This window comes from Urocitellus parryii, chromosome 5, assembly GCF_045843805.1.
Source record: "Urocitellus parryii isolate mUroPar1 chromosome 5, mUroPar1.hap1, whole genome shotgun sequence".
Lineage (NCBI taxonomy): Eukaryota > Metazoa > Chordata > Mammalia > Rodentia > Sciuridae > Urocitellus > Urocitellus parryii.
This window is the reverse complement of record NC_135535.1, coordinates 23,460,366-23,487,524: the sequence shown is the minus strand read 5'-3', so window position 1 is coordinate 23,487,524 and position 27,159 is coordinate 23,460,366. Positions and strand designations below refer to the sequence as shown.

Below are 27,159 nucleotides of genomic sequence, written 5' to 3'. Positions count from 1 at the left end.
GAGAAAAGAGAAGATAGGAAGGAAGGAAAGGGGGGGCAGGGAAGGAAGAAAAGAAAGAAGGAAGGAAAAGAAAGAAACCCAGGAGGGTTAGGGACATAGCCCAGAGTTTGTGCTTTCTACTTGCTTAATAAGCCCAAAGCCCTGGGTTTGATTCCTGGCACCATAAGGAAAGAAAAAAGAAAAGTCTAAAAATTGATCAAATGATGGGTATATGAGCAACAGTGAACAAAGTATTATGAACCTATGAGACGTGGTAAAAGCTACTGTCCATCTGAATCTGCAGAAATGCCATTTAATCCTCAAAAGAGTCTTGACAGGCAAACAAAAGTCTTTTATATTTTATAAATGAGAATATTGATGTTTGGAGAATTTAAGTATTTACCTATGGCTAGTTTGGCTGAACCTCTACCTAAAGCCAGGTTTATCTGAGAATAACATTTATGATTATCTGTAGCCTTTTTTTCTTAATAAGTTGCCATGTTGATCTTAAGAACTTGAAACAATATATATAATTTAGCTTTTGTGAGTCAAGAAATATGTTTTAACTATTTATGTTTTATTATATAAAGTGGTAAACTCCTTGTTCCCTGATATACTCAGACAGATTCTGGATAACCATATTTTAAGAAGGTTTTAGGTAAATCCTAGTATCAGTTTGAACTTTATAAATTTTGAGAATCCACCAGATCTATGTTTTTATGGTGTTAATTCTCTTTCTTTCACTTCTGCTTGTGCATTTCATCTAAATTTAGGTCATGTGGAGGATCATAAGTATATGAACTCAAAGTGCTGTGGAAATCCTTGAAAATTAATGTTTGCCTTATGTTTTGATAGGTTGGCACATGAGTCTAAACCATTAATTGTAATCCACTAAAGAATTCTGTCTTATGTAATCAAAATTCATGTGGTTTATTCTTGAATGTAGACCAGAGGAAGGATTTGTCTATTCAAGTGTATATGCTTTTTCTCAACAAAAATGAAAAATATTTAAACCAATACTTTCTTTTTGTACTTTAGCTATATGTAAAAAAGAGCCAAATGTAATGGGTGAACATAATAGTTATCTTACCCTAGATGTTTGATAGAAAATACTTTGTTTCCTTAGTTAGAGTTTGTTTTATGTTATTCCTAAACATTTTTTGTTATGGAAGGTAAATGCCTGTTATTTTTAAAAAAACATCGTAGAATTACATAGATTATAAATTTGCAGGGGAAAGTAGCTTAAATGTCAAGTACTTAATTCTTATGATGCATTATCATTAGTTTGAGTGTCATTTTTTGGAAAAATAGGTAAATTCAGTCTGTTGTAATGTAAGACCTGTTTACCCATCCTGTATCTTTATTTATTTTGGTGCATTAAAAACTGGAAATGGAGAATGTTTTCACTGCCTCAGGGATTAGTGTTTAGAAAATGGCCAGCATTGCTCTTAGGCTGATACTTTTGAAAGAGTGGATATAATTTATCTCAGGTCTGTAGCATTGCCAGTTCCTCCTTTAGGGTTTAATGTCTTATTATGCTTCAGGTGTTAAGTTGACAGTTTATCACATACTCAAACATACCCCGATACCTAAAGTATATATAGAAAACAAATGTGAAATATTATTGCTTATTCTCTCCCAGTGTTCCTTTATACTTGTTCATGATTTGTCTCTGATCAAATCCAATATTTATGGTGAATGTTCTAACCCTAATGGATTAATGTAGGCAATCTCTATATGAGATAAAATCATGACAGATATTCAATTAATAGAATATTTGCGTGTTTCGGGTTCATTTTACATCCCCAAAATAATAGTGTGATTGTTGTGGTATAAATATGTCAGTCTTGAAACTAGAGAAGTCATAAACCCCATGTGAAATGTGTAGTTGACTATTATTTATAGCTTATATAAAATGTTCTTATGAACGCTTACCATTATGTAAAACTTATTCTTTTATTTTTATAGTCTGTTCGGCACTTGAAGTACTCCTTGTTCAAGAAATCTCTACTGGGCAGTGTTTCAGATAATGGAGTAGTAACTCTCTGGGATGTGAATAGTCAGAGTTCATATCATAACTTTGATAGTACACATAAAGCTCCAGCTTCAGGCATCTGTTTTTCTCCTGTCAATGAATTGCTGTTTGTAACCATAGGCTTGGATAAAAGAATCATCCTCTATGACACTTCAAGTAAGAAGTAAGTGTGATGTGCTCATATCTTACTTTAGTTTAAAAAAAAAAAGTTATTTTATTAACAAACATAGACTGCTGGCTAATGTCCAGGGGATCTAATGTTTTTACACTTAATATGTATAGCTAGTAAAATCAAGCTCTTTTTCTTTTCATGCAGAAAAAATTGATAGGGGTATGGATATTACTTAGGGTATTTTTGAAATATAAATATTGAGGGATAACATCTTAATATTTTCATGTCTTTACTTTAGCATACTTACTATTCTTTTTGTAAATACATATTTTTAAAGCATTATGATTAATTTGCTTTAAAATTAATTTATTTTCTAGATCAAAGTTTCCTAAACTATTGACATTGTGGACTGGATAATTCTGTGTTGTGGGGGGCTGTTTCAATTATTGTAGGATATTTTGCAGTATCCCTGGCCTCTACCTATTAAATCCTATTATCATTGCCAGAGTCATGACAGCCTAAACTTTCTCCAAATATTGTCAAATATCCCTGGAGGATTATGGCCCCCTAGATGATCTTCTAAACATCTGGGCCCATTTTGCTTCTTTCTTCAGTTATAGGTGTGCTGGATCAGTTACGTAAACAAAAAACAGCTACAAGAGTGCTAGAGCTATATTCAAGATACCTGATGGGAAGTTCCCACTGTCGGGCCTTGTTAGGATGCTAGAGTTTTTACTGTTACTTTTTTCACTCTCAGAAGAGTTAGCAAGCCATTCTTCTCACACTAGACACACAGGCAAAGAGATCAGCTTCAGCAGATCAAAATCCATATTTCTGTGTTAGCTTCTTCAGGATCAAGCTACATGGACTCTGTTCCTTTTAGCTTTTTGGTCAAGAAGTGTACAACTGAGAACAAAGTAGCAGCTGCTTCCCTGTGAAAGGTCATGGTCCTCTTGAGACCTAAGCAGTTCAGTAAATGGAAAGTGGTTACTTAGACCTTCATCAACCCTGAGGCTAGAAACCCTTTTTGTGAAGTAGCACATAGGAATTGTGTCACATTCACTTCCAAGATAATAATTACTCAGGGTGCTGTTTTCTACATTCTGGTTGATGTAGATTGTACTTATTGAAAGTGAATAGAAAAATAGGATGTAACATTCAGCAGTTACTTACATGTCATTTTATTAGAAATGTCTCAAGACAGATTCTAAAATTCTACTTTAAACAAGTGTTTGGGATGTGTATGCTATTTACCCAATTCTAACTTGGTTAGTAAACATTTATATCACATACACATATCTGCATATACTTTGTTCCCTTTTCTAAAGGGTAGTGAAAACTTTGGTAGCCGACACTCCTCTGACTGCAGTCGATTTTATGCCAGATGGAGCCACTTTGGCTATTGGATCTTCCCGTGGGAAAATATATCAATATGATTTAAGGATGTTGAAATCACCAGTTAAAACCATCAGTGCTCACAAGACATCTGTGCAGTGTATAGCATTTCAGTACTCTACTGCTCTTACTAAGGTGAGATATTTTCAGCATTTTTTATTTTACTAAAAAATTCTAGCTCAAAATATGTAAATTTTTTTCAATTAAATGCAGTATATTGGTTCATAATTATATGACGGTATTTTAAATAACTTTAGCATAAAGCCCTCTGATACTTAATTTTAAAAATTTGCGGGTACTTAATTTTCTCCTCTTTAAAAGTATTTTAAAAGTATTTTTATTGGTTTAGAAGAAAACTCAGCTCCAACACCAAGCTTAAGATATGTAAGGGAAGAAAATGTTTTTAACCTAATAGAGAATATAAAATATTAATTAACGTATAGTAGAAAATATTAGTAACCTGACCCTTTAAATGTTTCATTACATTTTAGTCAAGTTTAAATAAAAGCTGTTCAAATAAGGTCACAGCAGCGAATAAACGAGCCATTAATGTGAGCACCTTTGGTGGAGGAATTCAGAATTCTGGAATTGTCAGAGAAGCAACTGCCACTTCCATTGCCACAGTTCTCCCGCAACCCATGACAACAGCTGTGGGGAAAGCAACAGTTGCTGTTCAGGACAAAGCAGGTAAATGTTATGTATGTAGAATTTGGTGTTTTTTTCTTCCCCAAATATATTTAATTAGCATTTTCTTTAAGAATGTTTATCTCAAAATTCATTTGAGCATTTAGGTAAAATTATCAGTAGATGTCATTGAAAAAATGAAAATTTTAACTTTGGATATAAGTGTGTTTTTTTTTTTAATTCATGAAAGGCACTTATTCTATTCATTTAAACTTCTATTGTAGGAAATAGTGATTATCTTAAAAAATGGAATGATGCCAACTTAGAAATCATTCATCTTCAGTGTTACCAAACACTGGGTGACTTTCCATTGTGTTTTCAATAGAGAATATGAAACTTTGATGTTCATTATAATTTGACTGAATAGTTTAAAAAAAGCTGTTAATGACTCCTTTTATTTTATATTTCAGAATGAAAAGTAAGGTGCTGTAATTAATGTTTTTAGGTGCTCAATAGTACCTGGCACATATTAAGCAATACATTAGCAGTTTGTTAAATTGCAACATATTCATTTATTTTTTTATTTATCAATGATTTCTTCTATTCTGATAATCATTGATGAGATGGTTCTGATACAAAAGTTCCTGTAGACTTTGGGAAGATATTATAATAAGCTTCATCATTCTTAAAATAGAAAACATCCCTTATTCCCAGTATAGACCATATTGCTGAAAATCTTTTTGTTTTCAATGTATTAGGCTATATCATCAATTTGCAGTACTTTTAAAAGTCTTAATGGCAAACTAGTTTTGAAATATGCACAATTTATTCATATATTTTTAAGTTTTCAAGATAGGTAGTTTGACAAAAATCATTTTTTGGTATCTTCTGGGTAGGAGTTTTAATATTTCCAAGTAGCAGCAAAACTTTAATTTGTTGACCTTGATAGTATGGAATAGTTTTTTTAAAAAATAATAAGTATATTTACTATCAATTTCCTGTGAATATCTATATCATCCTTGTAGAATAGTCACTATGTATAGAAAATAATTTGGTGCTTATTTAAGGACTCTTGGAGACAAATACCATTGCTATTTACCTAAAAGAATAAGTTCTTTTTGAAATATGACTTTGAGTAATGTCAGCCAATTTGTTAGAATTAACTGTATTATGAAAATTGCCAATAAGTTAAAAAATTCTTTAGAAACATATTAATTTGATTCATATTTTTTAAAAATAAGTTCTCTCATTTACTCTAAACTCAAGTCTCACTGTTATGTATCTAGTTTTTAATAAGGAGTCTCTTATTTAAGGATGACAACATTAATTAGGAAATGAAAGACGGGTCTGTTGGGTCACTGATGAATGATAATGGTAGGCAAATACACAAAATTTCTGGCAAAATGATTGTTTGCTCTCTCCCCACAGTTAAAGATTTTTATTTATTAACTTTATTTTGAAATAATTGCTAATTTACAGAAAGTTTTTAAAATTACTCAAATAACTCCTGAGCTTTTACTCTTTAGCAAATTCAACACTTTGTAAGTTTTGTTACATTGGCCTCCTCATTCTTTCCTTCAAACACTTATGCACACACACACACGCATACACACATCTTTATATACACACACAAAAAAAACACATTTTTTCCCCCTGGGAAGCATTGAGAATAATTAGACTTAAATCTCAGATCTATTACTTCCTATCTGGACAGCTTTAGACCTCTTTCTTAACCTGCCAGACTTTTATTTGTTCCCTCCATATATTGAGATAATAATGAAGAAATGTATCACAAGTATCTGGCACAAGGCAGACAGCGGATGGTGGTATTGCTGATACTGTTATCTTCATGATCATCACCATCACTCTCATTATTTTATGCTTTGTGTAATTATTGTTGCTTCTACTAAAGTTGTCCTGATTTAGATATTAAAAAGAATCTCTGAAGACTTGTTTCTGGTGCTCATTTTTAGTACAAAACATTTGTTTAAGAAGTCAAAATTAAGGCTTTAGCACTGTTTTTATATGATACCAAACTTGTTTTTTTAAAATATTTAATTTGTGCATGTTAAAGCTTGCATATTATTACAGGCTGGAGTTAGACCTAGAAAGGAGGAGAGAAAATGTCTCTTTATAACAGTTTAACTCTTATGGTAAACACTTTTCAGTGGTTGTGATATTCAAATGATTTGGTTATGTTTCAGCTTTTTAGCAGTTATTAGAAAAATTTATTCTATTAGCAAGACATGGACATTTTTGGATGTACAATAGTCCATTCTTTGTTTTTATCCTAGGGTTTACAGTTTTCATTTGAGACTGAGATGCTAAATAAAACACTTTAAAATATAGCACAGTAATGTGCTACCATTCCCAGATTTTCATCCAACTTCTCAAATCTCAAGAACTCATTCCTTAACCCAGAAATGAGCAAGAAGCTACTGATCCTACAGAGTTCCTCTTACAAAGTCCCTGCATTATATACTGCCAGAGAAAATAAACTGCTGCAACCTCTTTAGTGTTGTGTAATGAATCTTGTTTGTTAGGCATTGTACTACACACCTGCCAGACTTTTTGCCTCCATCATTTGTAGATGAACCCAAGAGTTCATAACAAAAGTAAGCTGTGTTCAGAGGGCAGCCAAGTGTATAAATTATTTCAGACATTTTCTATTAAAATGGCTAAAATAAAGTGTTGCTGTATGAACAGATAAGCTTTTTGCTTTTGAGGAGCCCTTCATTCATGAAAGTGCTGATTGGCTTAATTATTGTCATATTCTACTTTTTTTCACGGATGCTCACAGTTGTAAATTTCTAAAAAATGGGTAATATTGATAATTTTTTCAACTTGGCTTATGATAATGTTTAATTAGACTTAATGACAACTTTTTTTAATCTAATTCATCTAAGGTTTTCCTCGAAGCATAAATACAGATATTTTATCTAAGGAAACTGACAGTGGAAAAAGTCAAGATTTCTCCAGCTTTGATGATACTGGGAAAAGTAGTTTAGGGGACATGTTCTCACCTATCAGAGATGGTAAGTGTATTCAGATGGGTGGATCACGTTCTATTGCTGGTGGTCATTACATTCTCCTCCTAAAATGTGGGTAATAGTTTTTGTATACTCAAGTTAATTAAGACCAATTGGCTTATTTTCTCTTGTCCTGGGCAACATTTTTCTGATATTTTATATATATACTCTATCATATATAAAAATATATTTTTTGATATTGCAGATAATATAATTCTAAAGTAGTTATTGGCAATTTTCACATGGTAACTATGCAAATAGTTCTCAAATTAAAATTTTATTTTAATTTCCACAAAAATTTCTTTCTTTACTGTGGTGCTGGGGATCAAACCTCAGGGCTTTATGAATGCTAGACCAGTGCTATACAACTGAGCTGTATACCCCTAGCCAACCAAAATAATTTCTTAAAGGAAGTTTTACCTTTATAGGCAGTCTTTTACTTGTATCTACTTCAAAATGTCTCCCTAAAATTTTGGATGTTTTGGTATGCAAAATATATCTTCCTGGTTTAAAAAATTTAGGATTGTTAGTGGGTTTCTTTTTCTTTTTTTTTTAATAGGAAGTTTAACTACATTGAACTTTATTTATTTATTTATTTTTATGTGGTGCTGAGGATCAAACCCAGGGTCTCATGCACATGCTAGGCGAGTGCTCAACCACTGAGCTACAACCCTAGCCCTAGATTGTTAGTGTTTAATTGATATTTGTTAAATGTTTTCACAGAGTATATGGCCATATGATAGAATACCTCCTCATTTATGCTATGTATGAAAGTACCATATTTTGTGCTTGTGTGTATACATAATATATATTAAAAATATTACCATTAAGTCTTTGCTGGCTTGATAGGTGGGAACTAAGACAGTATTTAGCTGTACTTTTTAGGTGCTAATGTTCATCTTTTGATGTATTTGTAGGTGCTGTACTTTAGATGCTAATGTGGGAACATCTTACTATTTATAGTAAAGTAATCAATAATATGGGTAAATAGAGGGTAATTTGGAAGAGTTAAATTAATCATATTTTTTGGCCTACTAATTCCATTTCTACAAATTTACCTTAGAAAATATTCAGAGAAGCCTACAAAGATTTGTGGGTTTACAGTTTTATTTATAGAAGTGAAAGCCTAGAGAGAATCAAAATATCAGGTTTTTGTTTTTTTAGTTGTAGATGGACACGATATCTTTATTTATTTATTTTTTTAATGTGATTCTGAGGATTGAGCCCAGTGCCTCACAGGTGTGAGGCAAGAGTTCTACCACAGAGTTACAATGCCCACCCCAGTATTAGGTTCTTGAGGTACATCCACTTAGGATTTTTACAACTTCATTTTTACTTTAAAGTTGTCTTTCCCAAGTTTACATAGTCAGAAGGAATAAACATGTGTATTTGTATAGAATTATTGGTTATTCTGCCTTACCCTAGTCAGAAAATATCCACTTAAATTTCTGGGTCAGAATCTCCTATCTTTCACCTAATGAAAAAGGAAGGATCCTTTTAGTATAAAGAGAAAATCAAAATACATAGTTAAAAAGAGTAAAGAAGGGAAGGAAGTTGGTGAGGTGGCGCACTCCTCTAATCCCAGTGGCTCGGTTGGCTGGGGCAGGAGGATCTCGGAGCCTTAGCAAAAGAAAAAAAAAGACAGCCTCAGCAAAAGTGCTAAGCAACTGAAGGGATATGGCTAATTGGTTGAGTGCCCCTGAGTTCAAGCTCCAGCACCAAAAACTAAGGAAAGAGTGGCTAGAATTGAGAAAGCTTTCTAGGATCAGCACTGAGATGGGTAACTTGGCTTCTGAAACCTGCTTAGAGCACCTTTTGCATTGAAGAATGTAGGAAGGGCTTTTTGCAAGAGTTATAAATTAAATTTTTTAAATGAGTTTTAAGAGAAATGATTAAGTTAATTTTTCCTTTAATTACTTTTTATTGTTTTTTAAAAATGTGATGAAAATTTGAGGCATATGTCCTCAATTCTTTTAGAGTTTTATGTTATTAATATGGAAAAACATGGTTACTAAATATAGTGCTGACAGTTTTCATTGTTGAGGGATTTTTCTTTTAATCTCAAGGATGCAGCTCTCTAAGGAAAAGACTTAATCTGTTTTTGTCTTGATTTCTTCATCTTGTAAATAAAAGTATTTCTCTTTTAAGAGGAAATTAATTTATAAGATTGTGTGTAGCGGGCATATTATATACAGTTACTGAGTCTGAAACACTAATATAATAGTCATTTGAATTTCTGGTGAATTTTTTAGTGACTTGTCCATTTTTCTATTTATCTGTTAAAATTGAGTGTTTTTTTAATCGATGAATAATATAGCATTGAAATAATCTCACACATTCTGCATTAAAATAAAAATAAAACCTTGTTTTTTATAACATTGTAGTACTTGCACAATATTTGTGTTATTTCAGTTGAGCCCCCAAACAAGATGATCAAGGCGTTATCCCATTGAGTTTAATTGCATTGTAAGCTTGCCTGAAGTCACAAAGCTGTGAAAGAAATAGGCAAATGGGATCATAGATATCTATAACCAACTTCAGGGCTTATTCTGCTCTTTCCTGTTTCATTAAATTATTCTATATCGTAAAATTATATTTTCATATTTGGTACTATGCAAGAAGCTAGAAGAATGAAAAGGGAAGTTTAAATAAGTACTAGCTTTAATCTTTAACCTCATTCACTCCTTCTTAAGATTGATAGTCTCTGAACTCCTTGGGGAAAGAATTGGAAGTCTTAAGTTGCTATGGCTTATTTTTCACTACTTTAAAATTTGATTCTTTTTTATTTTATTGTAGATGGTGAAGTTAACAAGGGAGTTGATGAGTCTGTAGGCAAAGGAGATGGTAAGAACTATTTAGAAGTATTTTCATGAAAATTTAAAATGCTATTGGATTATCTGTTGCTGTGTAACAAGTCACCCCAACATTTTGAGGCTTAACAGAACAAACATTACTTCTGTGGATTGACAGATGATTTTGCCTTCAGATCTCTCTTGATGCTTCAATTAGGGTATCAGCCAGAGCTGTATTCAATTCAAAACTCAACTGGGCAAAAATCTGCTTTCAAGCTCATTCATATGGCTTTTGGCTAGAGACATTATTGACAGTTAAGCATCTCTCTGGGAAAGCTGACCACAGAACAGCTATTTTCCTCAGAATAGGTGAGTGAAAGAGTGAGAGAAGGCACCCAAGATAGAAGTCACAGTATTTGTAACCTTATCTTGGAAGTGGCATCCTAGTATTTTTGCCATATTCTCTTTGTTAGAAGAAAATTCACAGGTCTAACTCATATTCAAAGAAAGAGGAATACATAAGGGCATGGGTGTCAAAAGACACATCTTAGAGGCTGCCTACTAAGATACATGCCACAGATACATACCAAATTAACCCTCTTCATTTATCAAAAACTAATAAAACATTCCTTGTGTTTTCAAGGTATTTTCACATGTAATATTTTTTAAGCCTCACTACTCTTAAGAGAGAGAGAGAGAGAGATCATCTTTCACATTTACACATCAGGAAGTAAGTTTAAGATTTTTAAATTTGTGCCTAAGAGTATACATCAGTTAAGGGGAATAGCTGAGAAACTAGTCTTCTGACTCAAGTTCCTATGTGTTTGGCTATGTTATTCTGACTCTATTAAGTCTTTATTTTAAGTATCCAAGATAAAGGATATCATGTACCATTTTTGTTCTCCTTTTCTTCAGGCTTTGACTTTCTACCACAACTGAACTCAGTGTTTCCTCCAAGAAAAAATCCAGTAACTTTAAATACTTCAGCATTGAATTCTAGTCCTCTTAATGTCTTTATGGGATCTCCGGGGAAAGAAGAAAATGAAAATCATGATCTGATAGCTGAGTCTAAGAAAGCATTTCTAGGAAAACAGGATCCTAAAGATTCCTTCAAACAGGTATGTGCCTGAAAATGATACTGAAGTCACTTTGTTACTAGAAAGTGAGTGGCTGCCAGGATATATCCTAATTATTGAGAGTGCTGTGCACTTACTAGGTAGAATAATATTTGCTTTTTAACAACTAAAGAATATTTTTGAAATCTGTCTTTGGCTGTGTTGAAGGTAACAGCAGATATAAATGTATACTATTTTTTCTTAAGGTAAATATTTGCTGTACTGTCTATGTAAGAACACTTGTTACCTGAATTTAATAATATATTTCCATTGCAGCATAAGACATCAAGTTGGTGGTTAAGACGTTTGCTCCAAGTTTTAGAGCAAATTTGATGGTGCTAAGAATGAAATTAATCATTATTACATTTTACGAAAAATACAGTATCCAATATAGAATTAATTTCTTATGTAAGCATTCAAAATCTGTTATAGGAAGGCCAAGTCAGTTAGGTGTATAGTATGTGTTTATTTGTTTTCACATTTATTTTTTAGAATAATATTAAAAGATAATTATGGAATAAATACGTCTTTTGATTTGTTTTTTAATATTTTTGTGTGGCTGTCTCATAAGAGTTTGGGGATTTTTTTTTTTTAATTTTGGCCAATGATTTTCATTTTATGTTCAGAAGATGCTTAGTAAATTAGTTTTTTTTCTTATGATGTTATTGCAGAGATTGTTTTTGATCTGTAAAATTAATTTATTTTGCCGCTAGTCCCAGAATATTTTTTCTCTTTGTATTCTTCCTTCATTTCCCCAACCCTATCTTCTGTTAAAAGGGGGAGGGAGTGGTAGGAGAAATAGGTAAAAAATTCATTAGTAATATGGGTAAAACAAGAAATTAAGTATATTAAAAATTATTTTGTTTTAAATATAAAGTTTGCAAAGTTGATCTCTTCTGGTACTGAAACTGGAAATCTAAATAATTCTCCATCGTCTAACCAAACAAGAAATCTTGAGAAATTTGAAAAGCCAGAGAAAGAATTTGAAGCTCAGTTCATATATGAACCACCAGTTAATGGATCTTCAACTCCAAGTAAGTACATAAAACTTCATAATGTTTGAAAATGTTAAATTGAAAAATCCTCCAAATATTTAACTTAAAAAGGATAGAGTGATCATAGACTAAAAAAAATTCAAGGACTTTAAAGTTTATTGGCTTGTCTAGTGTCTGGAAAACAATGACATATGTATATGAATGATTAAGTTCAGCAATATTGATTTCCTCCCCTTTTTGTGTGAATTTCATTTTCAATCTAATATGTAAGGATTTTATTAAATATGGTACAGATAGAATTATAATTTAGGACCCTTTGAAAAGGGATGGTTAACTACCTAAATTGTAGTTTTTCTTCTTCATATTTAAATCTTTCTCTTAGAATTTAAGCCACAGACTCATAAAACTTGATTGCAATTTAAAGAGTTGAAGTTCACCTCTAAGAATATTCTGTATAAAAGAACTCTTCATATAGGAGCAACTCTTTATATAACTATCTGTATTTTACTTTAAGGTTTCTGTGGGTGTATTGCATTAGCTGAAATGCCAAGACTTTGCCTATAGCACTACTTTACTCCTACCCTCCTTCTGTTTGTTTTTGATAATCTTGGTTTATCTGGTTTGTGGTATAGCTTGTCTCGTTCGTCTTTTATTAGAAGAAATGGTTCAGAGATTCTTCAAGATTAATTCCTTTGTCATGTTATTACATTAGACAGTTGGCAGTTTATAGATAGATAAATGACTATTAGAAATAATGGCATATAAAATTTTTAAAAATTGTATTCTAGACAGTGAATTTTTCTAAATATCAGAGGAACACTGTTCTTTGCCAGTTTTTCAAGTTCTCTCATGCCAAATCTTATTTAGAAATGTTTGATGTCTCTTAGTCCAAATTGACTATTCATATTTTCTCCATTCTTTATTTTAGATCCAAAGATAGCATCCTCTGTCACTGCTGGAGTTGCCAGTTCACTCTCAGAGAAAATAGTTGATACTATCGGAAACAATCGACCAAATGCACCATTGACATCTGTTCAAATCCGTTTCATTCAGAATATGATACAGGAAACATTGGATGACTTTAGGTAATAATTGAGAAATTACTCTATCTAAACCTTGCATTTGTTTGTTTATTTTTATTAGTGTAAAACCAGAACTATAAGTAATGGTTACTACATTTTATCTAAATTATTGTGAACATAAAACTATAGAAAACGTGATAGGTTTTGTTGATCTAGTTGTACTGCATTTATTGACTATCAACCAGGAACAGGCCCATTTACCTAGACAGCTTGACAGGGAAGTCTAGCACGCAGACTGCCATTCTGGATTTTTTTAATCTTCAGATTGTGAACAGATTCTTGTAAACTCATGTGTAGTTCTTATATCATTACTTATAGATCACCTGTTAAGTGTTTTATTTTTAAAATAATTCTAAATATTTTTATATAGAATGCATCAGAATGTAATAATATAACATATGTAATATAGAAAAATTTCCTTATTCTTGCCTATCTCATCCTTTGAATGTGGTTTAGAATTTTGCTTCCTTTTACTTATTTCAGTATTTTTGGAAGCCATTTTCAATTATTAGAATTTGTGGGGTTTCTTTCTCATTCCCCTTCTAGTCTATAGTTACTTGGGATTATCATGAGTAAGAATATTGGAGATGTGCAGTTTTTGTTTGTGAATATTTCTTTTTTATGTTTAAAATATTTTTAAAATGTATTTTTTAATATTAGAAAAGTATATTTTAAAGAAAAATTATTTGGGCATTTACAGTATACCTCGTTTATGTACCAGATACAAAAATGAACTCTGTACCCAAAAAGAACTTGTAGTTTATTTGGGATAGATACAGTACATCCTTCTATGATAGGTGTTTTATGTGAATTAGTTCTTTTGTGATTGGTAAATCGGGCAGAGTTGACAAAACAATTGGGAAATTTCATTGTTATAATAGCAGCCAAAGTAAATTACATGTAAAACAGCTTAATGAAGCCCCTGTCAATGTCCATCTCCTCTGGCTTTCTCTTAACTTGGTGTGGCTGTATGGTCTGTGTTAGAAGCACTTATTTTGTGGTTATTCCCCATTGTGGGGATTGAGGGGGTAGCATTTGTCCTTGCCTCTATAACTTGACAGCCCCAATCCTTCTGCATTCTATCCTCTTCCATTAAGTAACCATCACTTTTTTAAGGTAAAGTGTCTTATTCAATATTTATCTATTAGACCATGTTTTTAAAACTGTCCTAGTATTTTTATTAAGATTTGTTTTTGTTAGTGCTTTGTGACAAAGTTGCATAAGTTTTGAGTGGTGGACCTCAATTCTTTTTTCCTAAGTCCTATTCTTTTCAATACACAGTTTTAAAGATTGTGAGGTTTTTCAGGAATACATAAATATTTATGGCATAATAGCAGAACTGTCTGAACAAAATGATGTTGGAAACACAGAAAAGGAGCAATTTGCTGGGGCAAATTTAGAAAAGAATGACTGAAGAGATTTTATTTTATACTCAAGTGTGTGGGAACAGTATGAGCACAGAAACAATTGTAAATTTTAGGAATACTTGCAGAGAGACGGTACTATGACGAGATGCGGCCGAAAAGGTAGTTATGAAAGCCTTAACATGTAGGAATAGAGGGGGGATCATCAAAGTTTTTAAGCATGAAAGTAATGTTATTTATTATCTGTTCATTCAACAAGCATTTTAGTGTTGGTTCACCAATGGTTTTGTATGATTCGAGGGCAGTGGGCTCAGGACTATTCCTTCAGCAGGCCTGGGGATCTGAGCCCTGGGATGACTGAATTATCTGTGCTTTATAGCCTGCCAACTCCCTGTGTTGCTAAGGGTTGATTTTTCTTTCACTTCTGGTCTGATCCTGGCTTAGTACCCAGAGTGGCTCAGGATTTCAGTTAACTGTTCTGCTTTCAGTCTTCAGTAGGTGTATTCAGCTACACCAGTTATTGAGAGCACAGATGGAACAGTATTGAGGGACTCACTCTCAGTCAGTGTCTCTGGTCTGTAGTGGGCTGCTGTGGTATTCTCCATGAGGACCTGGAGTGCTTCAGAGGGGTTATGCTCAATTCTCTTCCACCCTAAGACTTTGCAAGTGCTTTACATCTGTAACTTAGGGAGTCTTTCAGCTCTGCTGCTTGCCTATCCCTAATTTTTTACGCAAGCACTCAGTGAATGCATGTAGGGGAACGTGAGCGAATAAATGCAGGCTTTTTAGTTGTGATTCCTTGGAATTCTAAACTGCCATACCAGGCTTCACCTGTTTTTTAAAAATGTATAAAAATTTCAGCTGGTTCTCTTTACCCTTTTGTAGGCAGCTTTCTCCAGCCACTGTTGTATTGATGCTGAAAATGGTGCTGGGTCTTTGTATCCTTATCATTTCTTTGCTATTAGTTTTTTTATATTTTTTATTCTAAACTTTGGTCAATTTAAGAATGTATGATTTTATAGGTTATCAGGCTTCTTCTCATAATTAGAATTGAGAGTTTACATATAAGTGGAAGTCTGTTCAGCTGCTTTGTTGTCTTTCAAAAAGATTTAAGTTTGTTTTGGCAAGCTGGTCACCTTGATCTTGTTGTAGCTACTTTTTAAGTTTTTTTGAGAACTCCTTTATTCTAGTTTGCCTTTATTTCTAGTCTTTGCCCCTCCAGGACATCTGCTGAGTATTCACCCTGTCTTTTCAGGTGGGTCTTAAACTTTAACCTATTTCACCAGCATCACAAGGCTTCCAAAGTTCCTTCTCTGCATTTCAGCTGTTATTTTATGTTTGGTTTACTGACACATAACCCAGTACAGGCATTGTTTAGGAGGCAGTAGATAGATATCCAAAGGGGAAATTTCTGCAGGCTTCTCCTCTTCAGATTCTTGGACTTTTTAACATTGGCTTTCTTGGTAGTCCCAAACTCTAACACTCCAACACTGGTGACACTGTCTCAAGCTTCAGAAGAATGCTGCCACTCAGCCTTTTTCCACATTGTGGAATCAGCACATATTCCAGAGACAAAAGCAGAGGTAAATGTGGGTCTTACCTAGTAGACTTCCCTTCTTTGCAAGAATGTGGCTCTTTAAGCCCTGGCTATGCTGATGGTTCTCTGATACCAATGATGAATTTATCGATTGATAAGGTACTTGCTAGGCAAGCATTCTACCATAACTGATATCTTTAGTTTTTAATACAACTTTCATCGTAACTGAAAGCAGAAAATATAAATTATTTTAAATGCCATATAATTGCAACAGAAAATTTAAGGTACTTGGGAATAAATCTAAACAAAAATAGTGAAGATTTTTTGACTAAAAAGAATTTTTAAAGTGAATTACAAAGCATTTACAAATAAATGGAAAGATTTTATGAAGATGACATTTCATCTAACTTGATCTATAGATGGAATGCAGTCCCAGTCAGAATCCCAGCTAGGTTATTTGGGAGATGATGAAATGATTCCAAAATTGTATATATATGGAAGTAAAAAAGATCCAAGACTACTATCCCAAAGAAGAATAAAGTTGGAGGGGACTGATTTGATGGATGGATAAGCTTAGTTATTAAATAAAATTAAGATAATAGTATAACACTGGCACAGCATGGACAAATTGGTCACAAGAAGCAAATAGTTAGAAAGAAACCTATGTGATTATGGAAACTTGATAAATGACATTATTAACATTGCAGGTCTGTGTCCAAAACATGGAATATTCTATAGATTGTAATATTTGGTTGTATAAGAATACCTTTGCTAATTAAAAATCAATTCTGTATAGAATAAAAGTTGAATTGTAAAAATCAAAATTTTAAATATTCTAAGAGATCTTAAAACTTCAGAGTAGGAAAATTATTAAAAATAAGGAAATGCACTACCTATAAAATTTGCAGAATTGAGTAAATTTGAGTGTATAAATAACAACTCTAATTAGGAGATATCACTAATAAAGCAGAGGGATTAGCATCTGGAATACTCATATCACCAAAAAAAGCATCAGATTATATGTAGAACTCTTAAAAATGAAAAATAAGAAGACATAAACATGAGGAAAAATGTTTAAACCCACAATTAGTAAACAGAAAATGCAATGAGATACCATTTCACATCCATTAAATGCGAAAATATTGTGAAAGTTCAGATATTGCAAGTCTTGGTGAAGATACAGAGCAAGAGGAATTCTGTTACACTGATAATGAACATATCCATTGATACTGCCACTTTGAAAAACAAATTGCATGATTTTGTAACACTGATCAAGTATACACGTAGCTTTATACCGTTACATGTCATCTGTGTATACGGGTGCATGTGGATTGAGAGGTGTACACATGATTATAATAATACAATAATAATAAAAACTTGAAAACAATTCAAGTATCATTTGACAGGAAAATGGGCATAACCAGTATAAATCAGTGATTTACAGATACTGAGGACTTAGAAAACAATATTTCTTAAATGTAAGCTTCTCAAGACTGCAGAGATTATTGTATCCTTTTTGTTAATACTCAAAAACAATCACTTTGAAAACATTAACTACAGATCGTATCTTACATCTGCCGTGTTTCACTTGTCATTCTTCAGTTCCATCTATTTCTCAGCATATTCTATGATCTCATTCTTCTTTATGGCTGAGTAAAACTCCACTGTGTATATAAACACTACATTTTCTTTACCCATTCATCTGTTGAAGGGCACCTGGGCTGCTTGGCTATCATGAATTGTGCTGCTACAAACATTGATGTGGATGTATCCCTATAATATGCTGATTTTAGTTCCTTTGGATAAATACCTAGGTAGTGGGATAGCTGGATCGGATGGTGGTTCCATTCCTAGTTTTTAAAGGAATCTTCATATTGCTTTCCAGATCGGTTGTACTGATTTGCAGTCCACCACAATATGTGAGTTTACCTTTTCCCCACATCCTTGCCAGATTTATTATTATTTGTATTTTTGATGATTGCCATTCTGACTGGAGTAAGATGAAATCTCAGTGTAGTTTTGATTTGCATTTCCCTTATTGCTAGGCATGTTGAACATTTTTTCATAAATTTGTTGGCTATTTCTAATTTTTCTTTTGAAAAATGTGTTTAGTTCTTTTGCCCATTTGTTGATTTTTTTTGAGGGGGGGTTCTTGATATATTCTAGATATTAATCCCTTGTTGGAGGAGTAACTGACAAAGATCTGTAGGTTCTTTCTTCATGCTTTTAATTATTTCCTTTGCCTTGCAGAGCTTTTTAATTTGATGCCATCCCACTTATTGATTCTTTATTTCTTGAGTGTTAGAGATCTTTTTGAAGAAGTCATTGCCTGTGTCCATATGTTGTAGTGTTGAGCCTATGTTTTCTTCTAGCAGTTGCAAAATTTCTGGTCTAATTCCTAGGTCTTTGATCCCCTTTGGGTTGTTTTTTGTGCAGGGTGAAATAGGGATCTAATTCCATTCAAAATATGAACATCCAGTTTTCCCAGTACCATTTGGTAAAAAGATTGTCTTTTCTTCAATGTATGCTTTTGGCACCTTTATTAAATATTGAATGACTGGATCTGTTTGTCTCTGTGACTTCTGTTACTTTGGTCTTTGTATCTGTTTGATGCCAAGAGCATATGATTTTTGCTACAGTATTATAGAGTACTGTAACTCTGTAGTATAATTTGAGATCAGGTATTGTGATGCCTCCAGCATAATTCTTGCTCAGGACTGCTTTAGCTCTTCTGAGTCTTATATTCTAAACTCCCAAATGAATTTAATTACAATTTTTTCTAGTTATGGGAAGAATGTCATTGATATTTTGATAGGGATTGCAATGAATATGTATAATCCCTTTGGTAGTGTGACCATTTTGACAATATTAATTCTTTTTTTTTTTAAAGAGAGGGAGAGAGAGAATTTTTTAGTATTTATTTTTTTTTAGTTCTCGGTGGACACAACATCTTTGTTTGTATGTGGTGCTGAGGATCGAACCCGGGCCGCACGCATGCCAGGCAAGCATGCTACCACTTGAGCCACATCCCCAGACCTGACAATATTAATTCTGATTATCCAAAAACATGGGAGATCTTTCTATCTTCTAAGGTCAAAGGTCATCCCCAGTCTTCTTTCTTCAGTGTTCTATAGTTTTCATTGTAGAGGTCTTTCACCTCATTGTTTAGATTTAGTTAGTTTATTCCCAATATTCTTTTTGTTGTTGTTGAGATTATTGTGAATGGGATAGTTTTTCTGATTTCTTTCTCAGCTTATTCATTATTGGATGGTGTTTTGTTTTGTTTTGGTACCAGGGATTGAACCTAGGGCATTTAACCACTGAGCCACATCTCAAGCCTTCTTTTATTTTTAATTTTGAGACAGGGTCTCAATAAGTTGTTTAGGACAATGCTAAGTTGCTGAGACTGGCTTTGAATTTGCACTCTTCCTACCTTAGCCTCCAGAACCACTGAAATTAAAGGCATACACCACCATGCCCAGCCAGTATTGGAGTTTTTAAGAAAAGTCTTTCTTTGAACAACAAAATTCAGGAATATAACAACTTCTGTCTTGGGATTTCTGTTAAGTGTTAAGTGATATCATCAGATAGGAGCACCCAGTATATTTCTATGATTTGATAATATTCTAGCTTTAAGTTGTATGGTGGGTGACTGAGTGTTTCTTTTACCATTATACTTGCTGATTTTCTTTTGGAGACAAGAATTAATTGCATCTTACAGAGTTAATCATGTTACGTCCATCAGAATAGCCCCTTTCTACTAAAAATTTTTAGTAGCACATTCATTGATTATTATATGATTTGTAGTCTAGTGAGTTTTCTGTATTTCTTGAACTATAAATCTGTGTCTTTCCTTAATGATTATATACATATCAAGGAATGTAGTGCAGTATGAGATCTAGAGGTAGGCAGCCTGGGTTTACATCCTGCTCTACTATTTGCTAGTTGTATGATTTTTGAACAGGTTATAACTGGTCTTTAGCTCACTTACTTTGTTAGTGAAGTGGAAGAAGTCATTTCTCCTCATTGTGAAGATTAAACAAGTTCTTATGAAATTTAAGAAATAGTGCCTAGTATATGTTAAATAAATGCTAGGTGCATTAGTATTTTTATTATTGTAAATAATTATTAACATTCAATAATTTGAGACAATGAAAAAGTTTAGCAAGTTTCTTAAATGAACTAGAATTGGTTAAACTCTTATAATTCTAATGTATTTTACATTCTTCCCTAGAGAAGCATGCCATAGGGACATTGTGAATTTGCAAGTGGAGATGATAAAACAGTTTCATATGCAGCTGGTATGTATGGCAAACTGTGTTTTAAATGAATTGAGAGTTATGTGGAGCTAAAAAAAAAAGCAGTGTATTTTTACTTATTTGCCATATCTTGTTGCTAAGATAAATAAATAGGGAGTTTCAGATATTTAATAATATTTTAACTGCTCACCTCCTTTTTAACCTGTGGTAGGTAGTTAAGGCCACTTTTTCAGCACTTTCTTTTTTCTTTTAAGAAGCAAAAACCCTCCCAAATGTGTGAGTAGAAATCTATTAAACATATTAATTTCACCAGTGATCTTTGTGATTAAGTAAAAAAAAATCATTCAGCTAGTTAATTGAATATGAGAGAAATGATAGCTGAAAGTATATAAAACATATCTTGTCAAGTAATTGTGGAACACCAGTAATCTAAACAGCGTTTCCCCTTTTTCTAGAATGAAATGCACTCTTTGCTGGAAAGATACTCAGTGAATGAAGGTTTAGTGGCTGAAATTGAAAGACTTCGAGAAGAAAACAAAAGACTACGGGCTCACTTTTAAAATTTCACTGAATATGTTAATGTTTAATAATTTGAGGAGTTTCTGGCAACACAGAACTTCATAGAATCAGTATTGTTTTCTTGGTCTCTAGGGGAAGAAAAAAATTTTTCAAGTTAAAGGGTGTTGGAATTTTACACCAACCACTGTTTCATGTTTTCTGTCACAAATATTTATATTTTTATATTTAAACTGTACAATATATCATTTGTGTAATAGGAAAGTCAACAGGATCTTTATTCTGAAAACTTTAGCTATACACTAAGTGCCCTTTTTCATAGAAAATTGTGCATAAAAATAGGTTATGTTTTTAATTACCTTTTTTAAACATATTTTTGATTGACAAATTGCCTTCCAGATTTTTTGGGGTAGTTTTAGAAGTTTGATATACCTTCTATTTTTATGGAGAAAATGCCATTGACTAATAAAACACAGTTGGCTAGTAATTATTTTGTTAATGACATCAAGTATGACTATTATTTATTACTTGTAAATGTGGTAATTTTTTGAAATTTTGAATTGTACAGATGCATTTTATCTTTTGCATTTATGTTAGTACTTCTGATAACTTTGTACTTCTGGTTGATATTTTTTAACATTGCCTATGAGAAAAGTTTTAAGGGTGTATGAGACTCAACAAGAACCATATATGTGCCGATTTTCTCATGAATTATTAATATGCAAAATTATAAAAGTTTTAATCACCATTACTAAACTAGTGAAAATTTCATATTAAATACTAAATATTACAATATCATTGCCATCTTTTCCTCCCAAGAGAGAAGTGTGAATTATTTTGTTCTGCAGTTTGTATCATTAACTTTCTCTAATTCTTTCTGTGATATGAATAATATTTTTATATTATTTGCTTTATCATAAAATTATTTATAAAGGTTCATTGTGAAAAGAATTCACACCCCTTTGGCAGTAGTTGGACATTTGCATCTACCTGCCCTGATCTCCATTTTAGGTGTAAGATGAGGAGGGCTACTTGTTCATGTTCTTATCTCTTGCCCAAAGAGTTACACTGTATACCTTGAATATAGCTCTACTACTACATTTTGACTTCTAAGATAAAGATACATACTAAAATTTTTTAAAAATCTAGTTTAGCTTACTAACTTTATTGTTTTCCAAAATAATGGGAAATAAGTGTAAATATGCTAATAATTACTTCCAAAAATGAAAACAGGAATATTACTTTTTCCCAGTATGGCTCAGCAAATACATTGTATCAACACATATAGGTGTGTTAATGTTATCTTTTCCTGGCAGATTATGAATGCATTATGACTTGTAACAAGTTTCCTTATATGTCACCAGAAAACAGGTTTAGAAGACATAAACATTAGTGTGTTTTGCTTACATGTAGTATTTAAATCTGTAATATTTTCCTATTGTCTTTTTATATAGGTACACATAATGTATATTGAAAGGTGGAATAAATAAAACAATTTTAGTAACTTTATGTGTATAGATGAAACATTTTTGTCATGGATTTAAAAGCTAAGTACAAAAAATAAAATTTTTTATTTAAAAAAAAAAAAGAAAATCTGAAATTGGACTTTTGCCTCTGACCAGAATGGTATAATAGGGATTAGATTTACCTTTCCAATGGAAATTAAAATAAAAAAGACAAAATGTCTAAAATAATTATCAGATATTGGACATTAGGCAATTTTACCAGACAGTGATCCGAGTGGGGCTAACAATGAGACCACAAAAGTTCAGTGAACTACAAACACAAGAAAAAAAAAAAAACTATACCAAAAATTCTTTAAAACGAGCAATAAGGGGAAAATTCCTAAAAGAAGCTGAAGACACAAAAGAACAAAGATAATCAGACTGTCACAGTGGAGCATCATCTTTTTCTTTTTTTTTTTTTTTTTTTTGGTACCAGGATTGAACTTGGGAGGCACTGAGCCATATCCCCAATCCTATTATGTATTCTATTTAGAGACAGGGTCTCACTGGGTTGCTTAGCACCTTGCTTTTGCCCAGGCTGGCTTTGAACTTGTGATCCTCCTGCCCCAGCCTCCTGAGCCACTGGGATTACAGGCGTGTGCCACCGCGCCCAGCTGAAGTGTCATCTTTAAAGTACCAAAAGAAAAATTTCAATTTAGAATTCTATATTTAGAGAGAATGCTTTCAAAACCAAAAATGAAAAGACATAGAAAAGATGGGAGGTTTTTCACAAGCAGAATGAACTACAGGAAATATGAAAGAATGCCTTTAGTTGGAAAATGACACCGCATAGAAATCTTCAGCTACACAAAGGAATGAAGAACACCAAAAAATAGTAAATATGTGAACAAATAATCTTTTTCCTTGTTTTAAATTTTATTTCAAAGATAATAGATTAAGTAAAAAATAAAAACATCAGATATTGTGTTTCACGTATGTAAAGTTAACTTGTACCATGATCATCAAAGTTGGGAGGATGAGAAAGAAAGTACAGTACTCCTAAGTTTCTTCCACTAACTGAAGCAGAAAAATATTACCTGAAGTAGACTGTGATAAGGATGTAAATCCTAAAGCAACCACAAAAAATAAATAAACCAACAAAGATGATAAAATGTGGCCATAAAAAAAATCCAAAAGGAGAGAAAAGGGAAACAAAAAATAGATGAAAAAAATGGAAAATAAATACTAAGATGATAGATTTAAATAGCCATATCCATAGTTACTTTAAATGTGAATTGTTATTTACTCTTAATCAGATTGAATCTGTTTAAAAAAATCCAGCTACATAGTGAATAAAACCCAGTTTAAATATGAAAATTTAAATATAAAAAGAGGAAATGTTAATATATTGAATCAAATGAAGACAAGATGCCAAAATTTCAGAGAATCAACTAGAGCAGTTTTTTTGTTTTTTTGTTTTTTTTTTGTGTGTGTGTGTGGGGTGTTGGGGATTGAGCCCATGGCCTTGTGCATGTGAGGCAAGCACTCTACCAACTGAGCTATATCCCCAGCAGTTCTTTCAAATATTTAAAGAAAGCATCTCAGTTCTCAACAAATGCTTGTAGGAATTAGAAAGGGATAATTTCTATCTCATCAAGACCAGCATTACCCTGATATCTAAATAAGGCAGCAGCATGACAAAATTACATACCAATACTTACCATGAACACAGATGCAGAGGTTCTACCTCAATTTTAGTAGTTTGAATCTTCTGATGGGTAAAAAAGATAATACATATAACCAAGGATACAAATGTGGGCCAGCTCTAGAAAATTATAATTCACTGTATTCAAGTATCCTGGAGAAAACATAATAGTCTCAGAGAGAGCATTTGACAAAACCCAAAATTTATTCCTAATTAAAAACTGCAAATTAGGAGTAAATACATTTGTCTTCAATCTAACAAGGGACATCCATGAAAAATCAGCAGCTGGGCTAAAAACGTCTGGTGAAAAAATGGAATGCTTTTGCCTAAGGTCTGGGACAAAGTAAGGATATGTAATGTCTCCTGTTAAACATTGGTGTGGAGTTTCTGGCCAGGACGAGTAGGTAAGAAAATTAAATGAAAGGCATCCAGATTACAAAGGAAGAAGTAAAAAATGTTTATTCACAGATGACATATTAACTCTAGAAAATCTTATGTAGAAAAAAAATCTAAATTTAATGATGCTATAGACTACAAATTCGTATTCAAAAATCAATTGCATTTCTATACGCTAGGAACAATCAGTGCAGAAATGCATAAAAAATGCCATTTTCAGGAACATAAAAATGAGACACAAGTATAAATTTGATAAAGGATAAGACTTGTACTTTAAATTCTGCAAAAACAGCTGAAAGTAAACCAAATAGACATACGTGTGAATGGATTGGAAGGCTCAATGTTGTTAAATGACTTCTTTCCACATTGGTATGTATTTAGCCGAATCACATTAAGAATTTTAGCAGAACTTTTTTGTAGCAGAATTTGTTAAGCTGCTTCTAAATTTTGGAAATATTAGCCTAGAATAACCACCCCACCTCGGAAAAATTTTAAAAACACAATAGAGGGGTTACATTTCATAATTTTGAAGTTTGTTGTCAAGCCATAGCTAATCAAGACAATGAAAAACCATGAATACAGTGACATACATTAATCTAGCATAGTAAAAATCCAGAAATACACCTATATATAATCAACTGATTTTGAACAAACATGTAAAGGTAATTCACTAGAGAAAGGAAAGACTTTTTCAAAAGATTTTGTGGGTATATATGAAGACATATGCAAAACTGAAAAATCCTGATTCATACTTTGCATTATGTACAAAAATTAACTCAAAATGAATCACAGAACAAAATATAAAACAAAATGTTTGTGACTTTGGGTAAATTGAACTTAAGCAAATTAAGATATGATCTTCAAAAGGTACTCTTAAAAAAATTAAAAGGCAGAGCACTAAGAAAATGTTGCTTAATCATATCTAAAAAGATCTTCTATCCAGAATGTGTAAAGGAATCTTAAAAGAATAAGAAAACTCTTCGAAATGGTTAAATGATTTAGATGGATACTTCTCTGAAGAAGCTACGAAGGCTGCAAATATTTGCTTGAAAACATACTTGTAATCATTGTCTTTAGGGAAATACAGACTACTCCACAATGAGATACTACTACACTCTTATTAAAGTAGTTAAAACTTTAAAAACTGACTATATCATGTGTTGGTGTGGATATGGAGCAACTGGAATACTCCAGGAATTGAATATAAAATAGGACAATCATTTTAAGTAACATTTTGACTGTTTCTTATACCATTGAACATATGACTGTCATAGACCCTAACCCTTTGCTCCAAATATTTAAGAAAAATGAAAGTATACACATGAGACTTGTACATGAATGGGCATAACAGTTCCAGTTATAATAGCCAACATCTTGAAATAACTGAAATTTTGTCAACAGAGGAACGGATAAACAAATTGTATTAAAATAGAATACCATCCAGCTATATAAAGGGAATAAACTATAATATGTACAGCAACACAGATGAATCAAAAAATAATTATATGGAGTAGCATAAACCAGTACCATGTGGTTCCAGTTATGTACAATCCTAGAAAATGCTAACTTAACTATGGTGACAGAAAGCAGTTAGTGTTTGCCTAGAAAACAATGGGAAAAGGGTAAGAAGACTTGTGGGTGATGACTACATTCATAAACTGATTATGATGATGCTAGTGTCCATGCCAATATTTTCCAAATTATATATTTTAATTGTGTGTGGTTTATGTCAATTATACCTCAATCTGGTTGGTTGGTTGATTTTGATACTGGCAATTGCTCTTAAAAGGTACATCCCCAGCTTTTCAAAAAAATTTCTTTCTTTCTTTTTTAGATAGGATCTTGCTAAGTTGTTGAGGCTTATCTCAAACTTGTGATCCTCCTGTCTCTCAGCCTCCCAAGTCACTTGGGTTACAGGCATGCTATACCACACCTGCTTCTTTTTTCTTTTCTTTTGTACTGCTAAAGGGACCTCTTCTTTTTTTTCTTTTTCTTTTTTTGTTTTTGTACCAGGGATTACAGGGATTGCACTTAACCACTGAGCTACATCTCCAGCCCTTTTTATTTTTTATTTTGAGACAGGGTCTCGCTAAATTGCTTAGGCTGCCTTTGAACTTGCAATTCTCCTGCCTCAGCCTCTCGAGCCATCACCATGCCTGGCTAAATGGACCACTTTTAATATGACATTATTAGAGTGTTGAAATGATTTTCCTACCTTTAATATGCTTAATACTTTTTCAAAATATAGATATAATGAAAGAATAATTTGGGTTTCAACTCAGCACTCAATGTGCTTAATTCATAACTGTTAGTGTGTGAGAGGAGAGTCATTAACATTGAATCTATAAGGATTATGTTCAGATCATGTCCACTTTTAATCATCATTCATCAGAAAACCTAAGAAGATGGAATGTGTAAACACATTTATTAAACATTCCCAAATCTTTTGTTTTAGAGTAAATTTAAAAAGCAGTGGGTTATGATCTAGAAATATGATTAATCATCATGAAAAAGTTTTTTTCCTGGTTTCTAAAAGTTTGAATAGATTTTATGTTTGAGATCTGTACTCATTTAAAATTTTATTTTAGAATTTTTATCTAATAATTTCTATGGTTAATCAGTTTTTAGCCATCTCAAATTGCTTTTCACTAATCTAGTATACATTTATAAATAAACATTTATTGATAAACTGAATGTTTTTTTTTGTTGTTTTTTTTTTTTTTTTTTTTTAAAGAGAGTGAGAGGAGAGAGAGAGAGAGAATTTTTAATATTTATTTTT

The 27,159-nt window shown here is 32.3% G+C and overlaps 1 protein-coding gene across 3 annotated transcripts in view; it reads left to right on the top strand.

Annotated features, from left to right (window-relative positions):
• Positions 1-22,045, top strand: part of Nedd1 (NEDD1 gamma-tubulin ring complex targeting factor) — a 53,229-nt gene extending 31,184 nt beyond the window's left edge. For all 3 annotated transcript variants that reach the window (XM_026397827.2, XM_077798333.1, XM_026397832.2), the window contains 10 exons: positions 1,948-2,177; positions 3,455-3,656; positions 4,013-4,208; positions 7,052-7,180; positions 9,971-10,018; positions 10,882-11,084; positions 11,959-12,115; positions 13,005-13,161; positions 20,294-20,360; positions 20,774-22,045. In XM_026397827.2, coding sequence (XP_026253612.1) covers positions 1,948-2,177; positions 3,455-3,656; positions 4,013-4,208; positions 7,052-7,180; positions 9,971-10,018; positions 10,882-11,084; positions 11,959-12,115; positions 13,005-13,161; positions 20,294-20,360; positions 20,774-20,878 — 1,494 coding nt within the window. In that variant the 3' untranslated portion in view covers positions 20,879-22,045. The remainder of the gene's footprint in view (positions 1-1,947; positions 2,178-3,454; positions 3,657-4,012; positions 4,209-7,051; positions 7,181-9,970; positions 10,019-10,881; positions 11,085-11,958; positions 12,116-13,004; positions 13,162-20,293; positions 20,361-20,773) is intronic.
• Positions 22,046-27,159: the final 5,114 nt, after the last annotated feature.